General features: G+C 50.9%; 1 protein-coding gene across 2 annotated transcripts; it reads left to right on the forward strand.

Moving 5' to 3' along the window:
• Positions 1-1,819: 1,819 nt before the first annotated feature.
• On the forward strand, positions 1,820-17,649 carry Heyl (hes related family bHLH transcription factor with YRPW motif like). Of its 2 annotated transcripts, none has more exons than XM_051188716.1 (5): positions 1,820-1,953; positions 8,246-8,312; positions 9,625-9,708; positions 11,439-11,520; positions 15,006-17,649. In XM_051188716.1, the coding sequence occupies exons 1-5, from the start codon at positions 1,835-1,837 to the stop codon at positions 15,677-15,679; spliced, it is 1,026 nt and encodes a 341-aa protein (XP_051044673.1). In that variant the 5' UTR covers positions 1,820-1,834; the 3' UTR covers positions 15,680-17,649. The 2 variants fall into 2 exon arrangements, with proteins under 2 accessions (XP_051044673.1, XP_051044674.1); XM_051188717.1 differs by lacking the exon at positions 1,820-1,953 and adding an exon at positions 5,678-5,893.
• The last annotated feature ends 1,145 nt before the right edge of the window (positions 17,650-18,794 follow it).

Genomic DNA, 18,794 nt, shown 5'->3' on the forward strand with positions numbered 1-18,794 from the left:
CAGTGCCACGTTGCATAGCCTGATGTTGAGAGTTCTGTGAGATAATAAGGTCTGGTTATTTGCCTCTGAAATCACACTGCCTTGTGGATTCCCAGCTCTTCTTCCTCTGCCTGTTGGCCATAGCCTGAGTCACTCTACCTCTGTCCTCTCATTTGTAATGGTGAGGAAATAATATTGAGGGTTAAATGAACTAGAATTTACAGGACATTTAGGACCTTTCCTGGTGCTGGGACAACTACTCACCAAACAGGAAACAATAGGCTCCGCCTCTCCATCCATTTGTCCACTCCCATAGCTTTAAAAGCCATCTATTATCTAATAACTTCCAAATTTAGATCTCTTTTCCAAACCTCATACTCCCTATTTAACTGCAGAATATTTTGAGGATCAGGGACATCTCTTGTGAGCATGTCCACCTTAGAGTCCTTCCCTTCCCCTGCAAATCAGCCAACCCTGGCTATCTCAGCCAGCTACTTGGAGCAAGTATCTATCTGCCTTTCTAGGAAATGCATTGTGTGTGGATTGGGCAACCTCTATACTGGTTGGGGCTTCCACTGCTTTGTCATGTGCCCACAGAAATTGTGTGAGAGCAGTAGAGTTGGTACGTGTAGTGGGGTGGCCAGCAGGCCTTCCTGATCCTAGATGTTTATGCCAGGCAGTGTGTGTACTTCTGCCTATGTGTATGAGTTTCTGTACTTGGCCAAGTGGTTGTATGGGGGTCTGTATGGCAAGAGGCCTGTTCTTTCCCATCAGGATGTGTCTGCAAGCAGATGTTACTGTAGGGTGAAAGTGAAGACAGCCAGACAGTGCCTATGCCTCTGATGTTCCACCCGCCATGCCAACCTCTACCGTCTCCCCACTACCCTGCAAGAAGTTCACCTTGGAGGCTTCTCTGAAAAAGTGGAAGATGGCAGCCAAATCTCCTCTCTCTGGACAGGGACAGGAACTCCCACTGACTTTGTTGTCAGACAGGCGCCCCCCCCCCCAAGAAGCCCAAGGCTCCTTTCCTCTCTCCCTGAGGTCTGCCAGGACAGCTCTGTCATTAAGTGGACTGAGAACTGATTCCCAGGGACACTCCACCAACCTCTGCACCCTCCCTACCTTCTCCCTTCCTGCACTCCCTCCTACAAGCCAGTACCTCAAAGATCTTGGTCACTGTAATGCACTCAGCAAGTGGGGACGAAGGATCAGTATAGTTCCCGATCATTCTCTGCTACACAAGTTCAAGGCCAGTCTGGGCTCTATGAGACCCAGTCTTCCCTCCTCTCAAAACAGCCTTTGCCTGAGACCAGCCTTCTCAGCTGTCATCCTTTTGGAAGTTCACCACAGGCCTTCGAAGTTCCGAACATCCCACAGCACCCTCCCCCTCACTTACTTCGGTTCTCTATGGAAGGAATGGCTGAAGAATTACTGTCCAAGGGGTCACAGACATCCCCAAAAACCTTTCCAAACCTATCTGCTCATCCTGGACCCCATGAGGCAGGAAGGTGCAGTTCTATCCCTCCCAAAGCTGAGGCACTGCATAGCGAAGCCTGTCGCACATAACTAGGGACAGATCCAGAGTCTGGGCTTCCCCATGGGGCCTCCCAGGGCACCTGCCCAAGGCCACCCAGCGCGCCAGCCCAGGCAGCGCCGGTGGAGCGGAGCCGGACCTCCCAGTGGCCGATGGGGGCGGTGACCGCCCGGGGCCTTCCCACGGTTCGGTGGCGCGTCACCGCGGGGGCGAGGGGGCGCCTGGGCGCCCCGGGCTGCTGTGCAGGAAAGGGCCCTGGGAAAGGGCGGCGTCGGCTCCCGAGCCGGGGCGGGGCCGAGGCGGGACCCAACAACCAACTCCATGGATCGCAGGAGTGAGACCCCGCAGCCAGCTCTAGCCATGAAGCGGCCCAGGGCGCCCAGTGGCTCCGATGGCGAGTCCGATGGACCCATTGACGTGGGTCGGGAGAGCGATCTCAGGTAAGACAGGGTGGGGCTGAGGCTGTCGAGGGTGTGCACAGCAGCACACAGGTGTCAGCCAGGGTGCCGGTGTGTGTGCAGTGTCTCCAGTGTGTCCATAGCAGTGAGGCAGATTGTTGGGTACTCCGGGGCAGCTAGGGTTCAGGACGCTAGGATGGAAGGAGAGTTGGGCTGGGAGAGGGCATATTATGCCATTTGGCTATTCCCAGGGACGCCCCTGGAAAGTTCCGGCAGATCTTAGGAAACCTTCAAAGACAAAGGTTCCACATTCCCATGCCCCTAATCTATTTACTGTGAAGACATCTGTACTTCCCCGATTTTACCGTGCTTTGGGAGCAGTTTTCACATGGGACACAAAAGGATGGGGGGATGTTTTTCCTTTTGAGTACAATGAACGCTGGAATTGGGTTTAGGTACTGGGGAAAAAAAGCCAATTTGGAAGAGCCTAGACTCCAATCTCAGTGCCCCTTCCACCAAACCGCCCAAACTGCCAGTGTTGTTCCACTTTTGTTAAATAGTCTCACTTTTAACCTGTGGAACAAACTGAACTTGAATGGTTCCCAACCCTGGGACTCCATAAGCTTCAGTGTTCTGATCTGTAAAATGGGAATAAATAACAAAGCCAGCTCCATAGTGTTAGTAAAAGTCAAGAGGAAGAATGTATGCCAAGGCCTTAGCAGCAGCTCAAGGTGGATGCTTGATGTCAGGTTCACACCCTGAAAGAGTCTTCAAGCCCTTGCCACCTAGCCCACATCTGCCACCAAGTCACCGTACAGCCTGCCGTTCTCTCCCTTTCTTCTTTCCTCTCCTCCTCTCCCTCCTCCTCCTCCTTTTCCTTTATTCAGTGCTAGGGATTGGATCCAGACCCTGGTGCCTATGGCCAGGCAGTTCTGAGCCTTTGGTTTCCCTGCCTGAGTCTGTTTCCACATTGGGAAAAGGATAAGAGTGGAAAGGATAGAAAGAGGAACTGAAGTAGATCATCTGTCTTGAACTTCTAAGCTTTGCCTCTGACCACCATACTCAGCTGTGATACACATAGCACACACATACATAGCATGTTTGAAAGAGGCTGTGGCCAGCCATGAGGACACCTGCCTTTAATCCTAGCACTTGGGGGGGGGCTTTATGAGATCTTTATGAGCAGTAGAGCTACATTTTTGAGCTAGTGAGACCCTATCTCAAAAAAACAAATAACCAAATGAGAGGGGCTAATAGCAATAGATCTCTCTCTCTCTCTCATCTCGCATGTTAGGGGTGGGGACGTGTAATATAGTTCTTATGTAGACCCTTTAAAATTACTTGGCAGAAACTGCTATTTATAGAAATAATTCTCAAGCCAGCGCTGGTGGCACACGCCTTTAGTCCAGCACTCAGGAGGCATAGGCCAGTAGATCTCTGTGAGTTTGAGGCCAGCCTGGTCTACAGAACTAGTTGCAGGACAAGCTCCAAAGCAATACAGAGAAACCCAGAACCTACAGAACAAAACAAAATAAAAAGAAGGAGGAGGATGAGGAGAAGCAGAAGGAGAAGGAGAAGGAGGAGAAGGAGAAGGAGAAGGAGAAGGAGAAGGAGAAGAAGAAGAAGAAGAAGAAGAAGAAGAAGAAGAAGAAGAAGAAGAAGAAGAAGAAGAAATAAGTCTCAAAGCCAGTGTCTGCTGATAGGGAGGGAACCAGAACCTCATGGGGATGAAAAAAGATCTCAAACTTGGTGCCATTGGGTCTTCAAGGACCAGCGTACATACAGAGTTGATGCCAGAGAGCTAAAATGGGTCCGAGCCAGCTTCTATCCTTCATGAGTATACAGCCTGGGCAGTGACTGCCAAGAGTTACAGAGGTCTGGATTGGATGGAAGAGTCCAGTGTCAGCTTTGAGGGCCCTCAAGTGGGGAGAGGGCACTCACAGCCAGGGATGATGAGAATGGCTTCCTGATGGTGGCAGCACTGTGGCTAAGGTGTAAAAGGTCACTGCAGCTTTTTTCCCCCTCTGTATCTTTTTGTCATTTTAGCCAGAGCTAATTGTTAGAGACTGTTCCAAAAGACCAGACTCTTCCATGGAGGAAAGGCAGCTGGACATCTGGCAGACTGACTTATAAGATGCCTCTTTGTAGCACTTTCCAAAGGGCCCTCCCCCCAGCAGACATAAATGCTTCAATTCAGAGACCACTGAACGATGCCTGCTGTGGCCTAGACCCTGGGCCGGGCATCAGAGCCCAGATGTAGCCTGCTCAGCCTCTGCCCTCAGGGAACTCTCAGGGAAGAAGAGCTTCACATACAAAGAAAACCAGATAAACAGTGGCAGGGGCCACAGAGCTGGGGCAGCCAGACTCTGGGGGTCAGAGGCAGTACACACATCCCTCACATTCAGAGACTTGAGACCAAAGGGGCAGGGTGTGTTCTGATGTCACCAAGGACATCTGCCTGGTGGCAGCAACCTGCTCCATCCGTGGGAATCACCCACAGAGCTCTTGTCTGAACTTGGCCCCCTAAGACAATCTGGATCCACACAGAATCCAGCCTCTCCCCTACCCATCTTCAAATACTTCATGAGCGCCTCCCACATGTCAGACTCGAAGTCAGGGTCTCCAGGCTGTTCCTCTATGATTTAAGGCACACGGTCGTCTTTGAAGTCAGAGAGACCTGAGTTTGACCCTCCCCGCCATTTCCTTGTGTAAATGACTTTACCTCTTTCCTGAACTGACATTTTCTTTCCTTCTTTCTTTCTTTTCTCTTTTTACAAAATGAGTGTGTAAACATCTGCCTCTGAAGGTGAGGCTTGGATGAGGTTGTATCTACATATAGCACCCAGTTTCTTGCTTTGGCACAGGTAATTTCTAATGAATGTTGTCCCATTGCAGGGAGGGTGTCACATTCACAAGGCAGCAAAGTGTAATGGAAAAACTAGAAATTCACAGACTGCATTACGGGGCATTCTCACCTCTGTATCTGTCGCATCCCTTCCCCAAAAATGGTTGTTTTCCCCAGTGTGTGAGACAAATGGCTATGCACTGCTGCCTAGAAGTGAAAGTGCAGGCCACAAGAGAGACATGGTGGGAAGATGGGCATTTGGGATGCACTGGCAAGAGTACTGGATTAAAAGCCAGTAGATGTGGGGCTGGAGAGACGGCTCAGTGGGTTAAGGTTTGACTCTCAGCACCGTGTTGGCGGCTAACAACTACCTGCAACCCACATTCCTGGGCACCTGGTGCATTCTTGCACAGACATACATGCAGGCAACACACACATGCACACACACACACACACACACACACACAATGTAACTCCGACCCTGGATTTCCCTCTTATTGCTGTGTGGCTGGTCAAAGGCCCTTTCTCTCTGTGAGTGTTCTCATTTCACAAATAGTCTTAGTTCTGTGTGACTGTCCATCCTTTAGAGCACTGATTGGAATGCTGCCTTTGCTTGATATAAAATGAGTGGAGTGATGACTCCAAACGACCCACACAGGGGAGTGCCCAGGAGGAGTCGGGACTGGTGTTCAGGACTGGCAGCTCGACCACTTAGAAAGCTACAGCACCTGAAGGGACTGCCCTGGAACCCTGTCTAGGGCCTGTAAGAAGTCCATGGAGATACTGGCCTCTCCTCTCTGGGTCCATGAAGATCTGCTAGACTCTCAGAAGAGAGGCTCTCAGCACTCTTTCCACTGTCGGGCCAGAGCCCAGGCTGTGGTGAACGCTGGCTAAGAGCCGGAAGGGTAAGGGGATTGGAGGGCTAGTCAGACAGACAGGAAGTCAGACTTAAGAAGGAAAACAATGCTGAATTGGGAGCCAGAAGATCGGTTCCCATGTTGCTCTGCTCCTTAGCAGCTGTGTGGGCTGGCCAAGCCACTTTGGCTCCCCGAGGCTCAGCATCCTCATCTGGAAAATGGACTTTTATAAAACCCAGAGGAGAGAGATGCTTGGCATTAGTGCCAAGCAAACTGTAAGGTGAGATTTGGCTGGGAAATTCGAAAGAAGGGGCAGATCAGGTGGCAAGGGGAATTGACTGGGGAAAGGTGGGACAGTACACTTGGCCCTGAAGCTGGGTGCTGCCCTGTCAACCTCTGACAGAAGGTCCCTGAGGAGGGATCGGTCTGTGAGGCAGTGACGTGCTCAAGGCTAACCCAATACCCAGAGAGAGGCTTTATCCTGCCAGGGAAACAAAGGCTGCATTTCTTATGTACCTTGGCTCTGAGAGCTTGTCCCCAGTGAACCAGAAGCTTTGTAAACAAACTGCCCTACAGATCTCAGGCCCTGGCTCACAGGGCCGGGCCTCCCAGAAGCTTTCACAGGCCTCTTAGCAGCTCTGTTTGTCCAGATGTGAGGGTGAGAGATACATTTTTTCCCAGATGTGGCTGGAACAAGCCTGAAGCCATGTGCTATCTGATCTCTCCTAAAGCTGCCTTTCTGTGAGGTACAGAGAATGACCCAGCCTCAGATGCCACCAGGAGAGTCCCATAGGCTGAGACCCTCCTGGTGAGGTGCATATGTCCTGGTCCACAAAAGCCCAGAAGGTAGATTTCTATGGTGTCCATATTTACATTCTCTGTGACACTAAGATAAGTGTGGAAGTAAGAATCCCACTGTGAGACCTGCTGTGTCCTATTCTTGTTGAGGACCCGAACTGTAACAGTGAGTGAGCTTGTAGCCTCATGGACCTGTCTGTTGGAGAGATGGTTGCTAATCAAATGATTGTGCAAGAGTAAGACAGGCTAAATGTGTGGATGCAGGAGTGGAGTGTGGAAAATTAAACAGCAGGGGACATGCAGCAGACTAGGACTTTAAAGGGGGAAGGGGCTCCTAAAGGAATTGAGTGGCAGCCTGAAGGTAGGTTGAAGTTGTTAGGCTGTGATGAGGAGGTGAGAAGATGGACTGAACCAGAGACTTCTAAATATAGGACACATAGGCAAATGAAGGAGAGTTAGTGCATTCAGATTGGAGCTTGCAGAGCTAGTGACAATTGAATCTAAGAGGTGACAGGATCCAGTTGGACCAGCCAAAGGAGGATGCTTTGGGGTCTTAAAAGCATTGAGAAGCTTTTAAGGGGAGACTAAGAGGGGCAAGATCAAGTCTGTATTTAAATGTTCGCTCTACTAGTTGTGGCAGGGGAAAAAATATGCAGTAAGACCTGAGGAAAGGCTCTTCTTGTGAGCCTGCGGGTGAGAGACATAGCGGGCCATGGAGACCAAGAAAAGAGGCATGAAACTATCCAGGGACGGTGTAAGAGGGCTTTGACCACATAAGGTGAAGACGAAGGCGGGATCAAAGAAAGTGCTAGAGAACTAGAACCTGGGGGTGACCTCTGCTGAGATAGAGACCCTAGGTAGACAAAAACCAGGTGCTGGGCAAGCTCATGGGCTTCTGTTGAGTGTGTTGGCGTTCCGAAGTGGCAGGGGCAGCACCTTGCCCAAAGCTGTGGAGCGTAGCATCAGTAGGGTGCTATCTAGTAAACTTGGTGCTCTCTAGTAAACTTCTGCCTTCTGAGAGGATAGCTGAAGCAAAAAGCCATCCAGAGGAGTGATTACGTTGGTCAAAATCTGGGCAGGAAACCCCTCTCCTGAGTTTTTGTAATACAACTATTCGGGTTGGAGCAAACATCTGGCTTCCAGCCTGGGCTTCAGAGAAAAACACAGGCATGGACAAGCAGGGAGAGGATACCTGGACCTGTGCTTTCTGGGAGGCCAGAGCACTGTCCCGGAGTGTGCAAGAGGAGCCTGTGACCCAGATGCCGCCTCCGCCTCGCCCCCGGCCGCGCCGCGTGGGAGGAGGCGGCAGCTGCAGGCCGGGCGGAGGGCGGGCGGTGGCGCTCGGGCCCGTGGGAAGCGGCGGCATCTGCTCTTTCCACGCTCCTTCCCAGCGGCTAACTCTGAAATCCAACCCTCCCTGCCTGGCCCGGCCGCCGCTGGCCCGCGCCCTCAGTCAGCCCGCCCCCGGGATCGGATTGCAGGACCCAAGAGGGAGCATCTTGGTTCACGGTTCCCTGACGGTCGGCCGCCCGCAGGGGCAAGGGCTCTGCGAGCTACCCGCGCGTCCGCAGGAGGGTGACTCGAAGGAAGCTAGGAGAGCACAGAGAACTTGGCCCCAGAGAAATGGGTCTCCAAGAAGAAAGAAGGGAGAGTAGGCCATCCCTCTGCATGCCCTATGCCCCTTCTTGGTTTGGGGACTATGGCCACCTGGGAGCCCCATCCCACCCCAATGCACCCCTGTCCCGGCCTGCTGCCAGCTGGGCCTCCCAGGTCAGCCTAGGCCAGGGAGATGATCCCTCAGCTCTGAGAAACTAGCCTTTCTCTTCCTCTGCAGCCAGATGGCCAGACCACTGACCACCCCCAGCCCTTCGCAGATGCAAGCCCGGAAGAAGCGCAGAGGGGTGAGTGAGAAACAGCTTTTGAGGAACCCAGTCAGAGTATGCACTGAATCCAAGAAGGCTGTGTCCATCATCCCAACTGATTGGACAGTTTCAAACCCAAGCTCTGCCAATTGCGATCCTGTGGCTGGGCATGACACCTCTCCTTCAATGTCTTGTTTCCTCCTTTGAGTGACAGGTAGCTAGCACCTACCTCAAAAGACTGATTTGTGGTTTGTTTTTCAAATACACTATGCAATTGAGGATGCTCTTGAACTCCTATTCTTGCTCTCTCGACCTCCCAAATGTTGGGATTATAGACATGCACCACCACATCTGGTTGTTGCAATACTGAGGATTTAGTTCAGGGTTCACACATGCTAGAGGCAAGCACGCCACCAACCTAGCTACATCCCCAGTCACCAAAGGGCTGTTCTGAAGATTGAGTGTGTCCCCATGAACTCTGATGGGCACCTGACAGTAGGCCATTAATACTTTTATTATTGTCTCCCCTCTACTCTCTTTCCTCTGAACCCAGAACATTCTTTTCCTCTTTGTGTTAAGCAGGAAGGTGCAAAGAGGAGCTCTCTGGGATCTGGCAGGAGCCAGTCATTTATTTACTCACTCACCAGAAGACTTAGGCAAATCATTTTTCTCTACCTCATATTCTGTCTCTAAAAAGTGATGGATTAGCTAGGCAATGGTGGCATACACCTTTAATCCCAGCACTCAGGAGGCAGAGGCAGGCAGATCTCTGTGAGTACAAGGCCAGCCTGGTCTACAGAGTGAGTTTCAGGACAGCCAGGACTGTTACAAAGAAACCCTGTCTGAAAAAAAAAAAAACAAACAAAAGTGATGAATTATAATTTCTACACAGCCATGAGAATTCTGTTGACAGAGTTGTAGAGAAGATGGAGATAGTGTGGGTGAAGGGCCTCTGCAGCTGGAAAAAGCAAGACCCAGAATTCTTCAGGTGTTCTCATGATCCAGAAACTGGAGGGTTAACTCTGGCCCAGCAGGTCCCCAGGTCTATACCATTGCTGAGGCCAGTTGTCTCCATTCTGAGAGGCAGTGCCCTGCTTTACCTAAGGTGACTGTCATCCCTACAGACCAGGACAAAAGGCCGGAGTACTAGTCCCAGCTCTGTGCTTTTACTGTGTGACATTAAGCAAATTATTGTCATTCTGAACTCTCATTCTCGCCCTCCATAAATAAAGAATAGATTTACCACCCAGAAAAAAAATATCTTGAGGGAAAATATGAGTCAGTGTCCATCAGGGCACACTGGAAAGTGTGATGAAATGCCTCCAGGGAACTTCTTGTCATCATTTTTCAGATCATAGAGAAACGGCGCCGAGACCGCATCAACAGCAGCCTTTCCGAATTGCGACGCTTGGTGCCCACGGCCTTTGAGAAACAGGTCTATGACATTGCTGATTGGGTAGAAGGCAGGGTGTGGTTCCCATGGTGTCTCCTACTGCTAGCAGAGCTATGACCATTTATAAATAGCTGTCACTGGAGTCTGGGAAGATGATTTAGAGGGTATGAGTGCTTGTTGAAGATCTGAGTTAAATCCACAGCAGACATGTAAAATCCAGACACAGCTATGCACATCTATAGCACCAGCATTGCGAGGCAGAGACAGGCAGCTTCTAGGAGCTGGGACAGTGAGAACTTGAGTTCAGTCTGGGTCTCACATTGTGGAAGGAGAGCTATGACTCCAGCAAGCTGGCCTCTGACTTACACACACACACACACACACACACACACACACACACACACACGTAATTTTTAAAATGTAAGGCTGGAGAGGTGATCCAGCAGTTAAAAGCACATGCTGCTCTCCAGGGAATAGAGTTCATACCAGCCTGCAGCTCACAACTTCATATAACCCCAACTCTGGGAGATTTGATGATGTCTTCTAGCCTTTGTAGGCACTTGTGCAAACATAAACATACATTCATACAGATACACACACTACATAGAAACAATAAAAATCTAAGAAAAAATAAGATGGAGAGCAATAAAGGATGGTACTCTATGTTTGTTATCTCCTGACCTCCACGTGTACTCATGGGTACCACACATACATGCACATGTACAAGGTGTGCATATGCTACACACATGTGCATACACACACAAGTCTGCATAGTTGTCACTGGCCAAGGGCACAAGAGGAATAGAGGATTATACTTAGCAAGGTGTCTTGGGTATAGTGGCTTTATACCTGATGTGCCCCTTTGAATGAAATCCTAAAAGTGATCCTGAGAGGCAGGGGTTATTCTGCACATGTCATGTTGTATCTATCCCCTAAATTACATGGCTAATAAATATCTGAGCAGCAAGAGCATCTGGCTGTATCACATGTCCCCTGACATTTCTAGAGCTCTTTGAAAGTAAAACCGGCAACTCGGAGAGCGAGCACCTGTTTTGAGCATCAGGGATGGCGACTGCAGTGGAAAGACAAATGGTTGAATCAGACTGCCTCAAAGATCCTTACCCTATGCTCAAGGCTCAGGTCACATGTCATCTGCCTTCCCTTAGGCCAGTAAATACAAACGTTCATTAAAACCTTCTCAGAGCCAGCAATGGACTAGGCTTGGTGTCTATATTTAAGGGACTGACATGGAGAGTCTCATCCTCTGGTTTCCCATGAGAGCCAAGGTCCCCCAGAGGCTTAGGAAACATTTCCCAAGAGAGAACAGAGGAAGAGCAAGCACTTTGGGCTCAGATGATGGGCTAGGACTTGGAGATGCTGGAGTTGGGTCCCCAGGGTTAGCAGGAGTCTGGTGATGGCAATGGGGCCACGGAAATAGAGGAGTCCTCTGGGAGAGAGGCGGGCCGACATTCACTGAGGGCATTTTAGGAGAGAGGCACCTAGGAGGCAAAGTGGGTGGAGACTGAAGAGGATTCAATCAAGGCGGTCGAGGTGGAGAGGGATTTTAGGATGGAGCCCCAGCAATGATGTGGACAGGTAGACTGGGGTGTGAGCACCTTTCAGACTTGGAGAGCTTGGACAAAGTGGCTGTCCCAGTGGCCAGGGTGGAGGACAAGGGTGGAAGCCCAGGCAGTGAATGCTGATGGGGACAAGAGGGCAGTGAGCAACAGCAGCCATTTGTAGCCTTCACCCTCTGCCTTCCCTACCCACAGGGCTCCTCCAAGCTGGAAAAGGCCGAGGTCTTGCAGATGACAGTGGATCACTTGAAGATGCTCCATGCCTCTGGTGGCACAGGTACAGATGCTCTACTCCCTTGGGAGTTACTCACACTACAAATACTTTGACACACTGCCTGGGGATTAAGCTCAAACTGGTGGCCATAGTAGGTTGTCATTGCCCTCCTGTGGGAGGACTGAATTAGAGCCCAGCCTCCATTTGCAAAGCTCCCCTCTCTTCTTTAGTTTCCTTCTATTTTGGTGTTTGTTCTGAGAAAAGGGTCTCATTCTGTAACCCCAGCTGCCCTCAAATTCACAAGTCACCCTGCCTCAGCCTATAGAGTTCTGAGATTGCAGGCAGGAGCCACTGCACTCTCTTCTTTTGTAGAAGACACTACTACCTATGTCTCCATTTGTCAGAACCCTTTCTTCCATTCGACTCCTCTTAGAGGATTGTTCTGTGGACTGGGCTTCCAGAAGACTCGCCAGCAAACCTGGGTAGCAGGTAGCTTGGATAAGCAAATTTCCACTAGACTCCCAGTCTTCAACTAACCTGAACCCTGGGAGGAAATTACCTGAGATCTTTAGCCACAGACATCCTGTTGGTGTCTCTACCCGCTGGCCTAAGTTTCTGCACTGTTGATGTGTCCTGGTGGACAGCACTGGAAAATGAGTCACACGCACAGCTGGTGTCAGATTCTAGGAAGAGGCAAGTCATTCCATCGTTTTGCTAGCGCCTTCCATTAAAATCCTGGAGCAGCTATGACTTTTAAAAGATTCCCAGGTGAATGGGAATCTTGTTTCGAAGCTCCTAGGTGTGTTTGGTGATTTCACCACTGGGAAGCCTTCACACCCCACAGACCTCAGCTACAAAGATGTAAAGCTCAAGAACAGCTTTCAACTCTGGAAGAGACCAGTGACATTTTAAGTGGTCCAAAGCCATGCTACTCAGCAGTGGCACCTGGGGGCAGGCAGCATTGCAGGGTCTCTCCGAAAGAGCCAGTCTGGATTAGACTGTAGGAATTTGCAAGTTGCAGACCTACCAGATAATTCTAATGTGGGGGCTCCTTTTGAAAGGTCTGCCAAAGGAACGCATTCCTGATGGTGGCATCCAGTGCGGAGATGCTTCAAATTATATTCATGGTTATCCTATTAAAAGGAAAGTAGTGATTAGCATGTGGGCAGCACTTTAAAATGTTTCCACTTATCTCACATCATTCTCACAAGAACCAGGAAGGAGGGGGTGGGGTAGGCTATCCTCACCACTCTGGTTCAGGCCAATGGAGAGGTCAGAGAGTGGTTGGGAGTTGAGGCTTCTCATTTGAATTCTGGTTCTGCTGCTTCCAAACCTTGTGACTTAAGAAAATGGTTTTTATCCTCTCTGCCCCTGAGTGGGTATGGTAAAAGAGTGTTTATAAGGATTAAATTGGATACTGGAGAGAGTTGTGTGATAAGAACTCAGCAGACTTTGCTTAAAAAGAACAACATAGCCAGGCATGGTGGTGTGCACACACACCACAGCTCTCTGGAAATGGAGGTTGGAGGAGCAGGAGTTCAAGACCGTTGTAGGCGACACAGTGAGTTCCAGGCCAGTCTGGACTACCTGAATGGTTATGTAAAAATTACTAATTAACTAAAAGAGGCTGAGGCTGTCACTCAGTTGGTAGAGTGCTTGCCTAGTACCCACAAAGCCTTGGGTTCAACCCCTAGCATTGTGCTAACCAGGTGTGGCGGCACAGGCCTGCAATCCTAGCACTTGGAGTGTGGCGATAAGAAGATCAGAAGTTCAGCTACATAATGAGTTGAAGGCCAGCCTGGACTACATTGGATCAGGTCTCAAAGTATATAAAGAAATAACTGTTTCAGCTGGCCAGTGGTAATACATACCTTTAACCCCAGCACTCTTGAGTTCTAGGCCAGCCTGGTGTAGTGTTATTTTGTTTGTGATCTAACAAATAAAGCCTGCCTGAAGATCAGAGTGCAGAGCTAACCACACTAGTTAGCCATAGAGGCCAGGCAGTGGTGATACCCAACTTTAATCCTAGCACTTGGGAGACAGAGGCAGATGGAGCTGTTAGTTCAAGTCCACCCTGAGCTATACGAAATTGATCCAATCTAAAAGAGAAACAGAGCTCACACAAAGGTGACCCCAGCACTTGGGATCCCACACCTTTAATCTCAGCACTAGGGAGGTGGAGGCAGGAGTGACATGGCTGGGAGGAGAGAGGAATATAAAGTGGGAGGAGACAGGAGTTCATGGCAGTCTGAGGCAGCTGTCTGAAGCAGTCAGTCTGAGGACAGGGCCCCCCCTACCCCCTTTGGTCTGAGCATTGCTAGAGATAAGAGTTCTAGTGGCTGGCCACTCTGCTTCTCTGATATTTCAGATTTTACCTCCTGATAGCTGACTCTGGGTTTTTATTATTAAGACCAAAGAGAACTCGTGCTATAGCCTGGTCTACAGAGTAAGTTCTAAGACAGCCAGAGCCACACAGAGAAATCCTGTCTTGAAAAACAAACTCACTCTCTCTCTCTCTCTCTCTCTCTCTCTCTCTCTCTCTCTCTCTCTCTCTGTGTGTGTGTGTGTGTGTGTGTGTGTGTGTGTGTGTGTTAGCAAATGCAGAGAGGTGAGGGGACATGTGCGCCATCAACAGCAACAGCCAAGTCTCACCCCAGATTGCCCAGACCCAGCAGTCCCCTGCTGAACTGCCCTGTCCCTCCGAGGGTCCCCAGCCATGAACCAGAGACAAGACATCTGCTGCCACAGTCAGGAGCCAGTGTTGGCTGCTCTTTCTTTACCCAGAAGGGAGTTGAAAAAACAAGTATGTAGAGGCAGTAGGGATGTCAGTGCTGTGCGGGAAGTCTACCTGGTCTGACCATCAAAGCCATCAGGCCAAGAATGAGCCCTTGCCTGATGGCAGCTGCCTGGGGCCAGTACATCCCAAACTGTGTTCTGAACTGGAGGGTGAATCAGATGCAGCAGCAGCTGGGCCGGTGGTGTAGGTGGGTCCACTTATGGAGAGGATCCGAGTACCATTTTGTTTCAGCCTCTACTCATGCAGCAGCAAATACTACAGCAGTGGCACTGCATCAGTTGCCTCTCCATTTCCAGGCTAAGGAAACTGAGGCTTAGGGATGCTCATCCATGTCCAGGTGGCCAGCTTAAGTGGCAGATTCATGCCCCAAACCCAGCTCTGGTGGCTTATAAAGGCTTCGCTGCTACACAATCATGCCTTCTCCAAGTGGCCTTCTACCCTAATCGCTGCCCTCATTCCCTACTCTCCGTTCAGTAGGCAGGGTTAGCCTGCATCTTCTGAGTTCGCTCTTTTCACAGGCATCTGCTTAGAGAAATTTTGTAGGCCACAAGATTTTCTTTACATTCATCATGAAGTGTGAAGAAAATACATTCTGTGATGCAGGGTCGTTTCTAGTGCTTTGTAAGTCAGAGACTGGGGCTCAGAGAGGTGAAGGGACATGTCCAAGGGTCATTGTAGGCTGTATAAATGGAGCAGGTCACACAGGGTATCTGTGCTTCTCTCCCTAACGTGCCCTCATGGAACTTTACAGGGTTCTTTGATGCCCGAGCCCTGGCTGTAGACTTCCGGAGCATTGGCTTTCGGGAATGCCTCACCGAGGTCATCAGGTACTTGGGGGTCCTGGAAGGACCCAGTAGCCATGCAGACCCTGTCCGGATTCGCCTTCTCTCCCACCTCAACAGCTATGCAGCTGAGATGGAGCCTTCACCCACACCGACTGGTGCTCTGGCCTTCCCTGTGTGGCCCTGGTCCTTCCTCCATAGCTGTCCAGGGTGGCCTTCCCTGAGCAGCCAGCTCGCTATTCTGGGAAGAGTACCTGGCCCTGTCCTCCCCAGTGTCACCTCTCCCACTTACCCCATCTCAGCCCTCCGGTCCACACCGGTCCACAGAGTGGCTGGTACCATCCTGCCAGCACGGAGGAATTTGTTGCCCAGCCGAGGGGCAACTTCCACCCAGAGAGCCCATCCTCCTGAGAGGCCAGCCGCCCCTCCCCCCACAGCCCCCGGTAGCAGGGCTGCCAGGAGCAACCATGTAGTCCGCAACATGCCATCTTCCTCTCCAACTGCCCCTGGAGCTGGGAAATCTGATGACAGTGTGTCCGGTCCCATCTCCAGTCCTTCTCCTCTGGGGACAACTGGGAGGCCTGCAGGAGCAGTACTCTATCACTCCTGGGTGTCTGAAATCACTGAAATTGGGGCTTTCTGAGCTGACCCCCCCCCCACACACACACACAAAACCATCCCCTAGGAATGAGGAACATTCTTACTTTCCCTCATGAGCTCTGAAAATGCTGCCTCCTCTTCTGGAATGGCTTCTATACAAAGACATCTCTCCTTGTCCCTCAGAACCCCACCCCCACCCTCCTCACCAACAATCCTGCTGCCAGCCTGGTTCCCCTGCGGCCTTTTCAGAGCTCAGAGCCTTAGTCTCATCTCCCACAGGCATAGAAGCGTTGTATGGTGCCTTGTGGCCACCTCGGTATTATGGACCCAGTACCGTGGACCTTGGGCCTGGAGTTGAAGCTTTAACCTAAAGATTCCATGGAGGGGTAGGCTGCTCACATGAAGAGGTGGGACTCCCAGTCCTGAGGACTGGTGGGATTCAGCCACCCCAGGCCAACAGGATGGAACGCACTGTCTGCCTTCACTTCCTGAGATAGAAACGAAGCAGGAGCTATTGAGATGTCTGCAGCCTGCCCCGTAACAGTGAAGCACAGGGCAGATCTGTCCATCTGTCCTCCAATCAGCTAAGGCCTATAGCTTCCATCATCCCGTTTTCAGATGCACACACGGCCAGCCACGAAGGCTGGACAAGCCAGGCCAGGAGGATTCCTCACAGTAGCGAAGCTCTGTGGCAGGGTGTTCTACCGCCAGCTCTCAGACAGGAGCCAGGCCTGAAGATCAACAAGAGAGCGCCACTCCCCTTCTCCTGGGCACCATCCTCCAGGACTACGGCCCTTCCCTCAGGGTCCCCTGTGTGCAGGACCTGTGACCCTGATGGTGGCACCCCAAGAGGCTTTCTCTTGGGATTCAGCGCCAGACATCTGAGCTGCCTGGTTTGCATCCGGCTCCTAGAGCCCAGACTGCTGCCACAGCCAAGGGCTGTCAGGCTGGATAAAAATAACTCAGAGGAGGGGGAGAACAGGCAGAGGCAGCTGGGCTCTCCAAGGTCATGCAGTGGGTCGAGGGCCTGAGAGCCTGCTCACCCACATTTCACACAGCTGGCTCTGCTCAGAGGCCAGCCCCGCCTCAGGCAGCTCGCCTCTCTAATGGGAATAAATGACCAGCGGTACACCAGACACTGAACTGACATTTAGGGTTGCCCTATCTGTACACAAAGTGTGGAAACACTTCTGTCCCCTCCAGTGGGCACCTGCTTCCACAGTTCCCCTGAGGACCACCCACCATGCCATCTGGGAATGCCCTGGTTAATGCCTGTCAAACCAAGATTTTTATTCACTGGTGCTGGGGCCATGCTGAATATGAAATACTTTCAAGGTTGTCTCAGAAAGCCTCCCCCCTCCCCCGTCCCAGCCTTCGATGGAACCATGGTCCTCAGAGCTGTAATAAGGGCACAAGAGTAGAGTTTACAAAACCATGGGCGCAAAAGGGTCATTTCAGAAAAGCAGGGCAGAGGGCAGAGGCTACCTGAGTGGCCTAGAAAGCTTTAGTGCATAAGTCAAGAAGAGATAGACTTCCTTCTCTCCTTAGTGGAAGCAGGCATTTTCATCTTGCTGCCATGTTAGACCCGTCTGAAGGCATCCCTGTGGAGTGCATCGTTCAGGAAGGGTAGAAGAGTCATGCAGGGGGTGGGGAGATGTGATAGAGGTTCCTGGATATTAGGGTCTTACTGCAGCCTGCAGTTTGGCAGCTCCTAGCCACATTCACTCAGGGCTGCACTACGGGAAACACATTTCTGCGTTGCAGGTACCTGAACTGCAAAGCAGTCTGTTGACCCCGTGGAAATATGGCAGAAATGGCTGAACCCTTTGAGCATCTATCCTGGTTGATCTTGGGTTCCTTGCCTCAGGACACTGGGCAGGTGACCCTTCCCCCGACACCCAACTGAGTATTCAAGTCTCCTGTTTCTAATCCCAAGTCTTTCTGGTGCCCCCAACATTCTCATCCCACCGCAGGGTGTCACAGACAAGCAATAAAGATGTTTAGTTCTGGAAACTTCTACTTCCTGGATGTCTGGAGTCTCTGAACCCATAGCCCCAGGTCTGGCAATGCCCCCTCTCCCCTAGGTTATTCCTCCAGCTCCCTGGCTTGGCTCTGGCTGTCAGTCAGCTCTCAGCAGCCACTGGAGAGAATGTGGCATGTGCAGAGCACATCATAGCAACCCAGCCTGAGACCTAGATGGCCCCGCCCACACACCCTGTTATTCAGATGATAAAAAGCAGAGCTCTTTTTTTTTTTTTAAATCCTAACCTAATTTATAACCTTGTTTTTTGCTGGCCCCAGACTTGCTCAGTGCTTATGCTACACTGGCCTGTTCTCATATCCCCAGTGTTCCCATCTTGTTTTGCTTGTTTGTTTAGTTGGTTGGTTGTTTTTCGAGACAGGGTTTCTGTCCTGGAACTTGCACTGTAGACCAGGCTGGCTTCAAACTCACAGGGATCGCCTGCCTCTGCCTCCAAGTGCTAGGATTAAAGGCCACCAGTATTCCCATCTTTAGAACTTCTCCCCTGAGGTTCCCAGAATGCTCCTCCCTCCTCTTTCCATAAACTACTTCAGCTCCTCAGGCCTTGCCTTCCATGTCGCCTCCTCCTGGAGGCCTTTAAGGATTAATGGGCTTGAATAGCTCATTCATCTCATAAGTCCTCATGTTTCCATTCATGGAGAGTTGGCTAATGCATACCTGCGTGTGTATTGGTTAGGTATATTCCCCCATTGGACTGTAAGCTCAGTGAGGCCAGTGTTCCCATCCCAGCGCTGAGCACAATGCTCATCATAACTGTCCTATGAACTTTTGTTGAGTACTTAGATGAAGGACTTGAGAAGGCTTTTAGTTTTCTATGTGGCTGGATTCCACCCTCACACTGATGGCTGGCTTAGAGAAGAGACAGGAGAGCCAAGGCTGAGGGACGGGGCGTTCTGGCAGAATGGTCAGAAGTTCCTGGCCAGAGGAGAGACAAGCGTGTTGGCCCTGGAGTGCATGCTGACTGCTGAGCCTGCCAAGGGGTTTGTTCTTTGCTCTTGGCTTAGCTCCGCAATGTATCCAGCCCCCAACAAATCCAACATTCGTGGAGAGCCACACTGTGCCAGCCAGGCCTGGTAGAGCCAAAGGTAACAAACATAGAGTCGCTTAGAGGGCAGCA

This window comes from Phodopus roborovskii, unplaced genomic scaffold (genome assembly GCF_943737965.1).
Source record: "Phodopus roborovskii unplaced genomic scaffold, PHOROB, whole genome shotgun sequence".
NCBI lineage: Eukaryota > Metazoa > Chordata > Mammalia > Rodentia > Cricetidae > Phodopus > Phodopus roborovskii.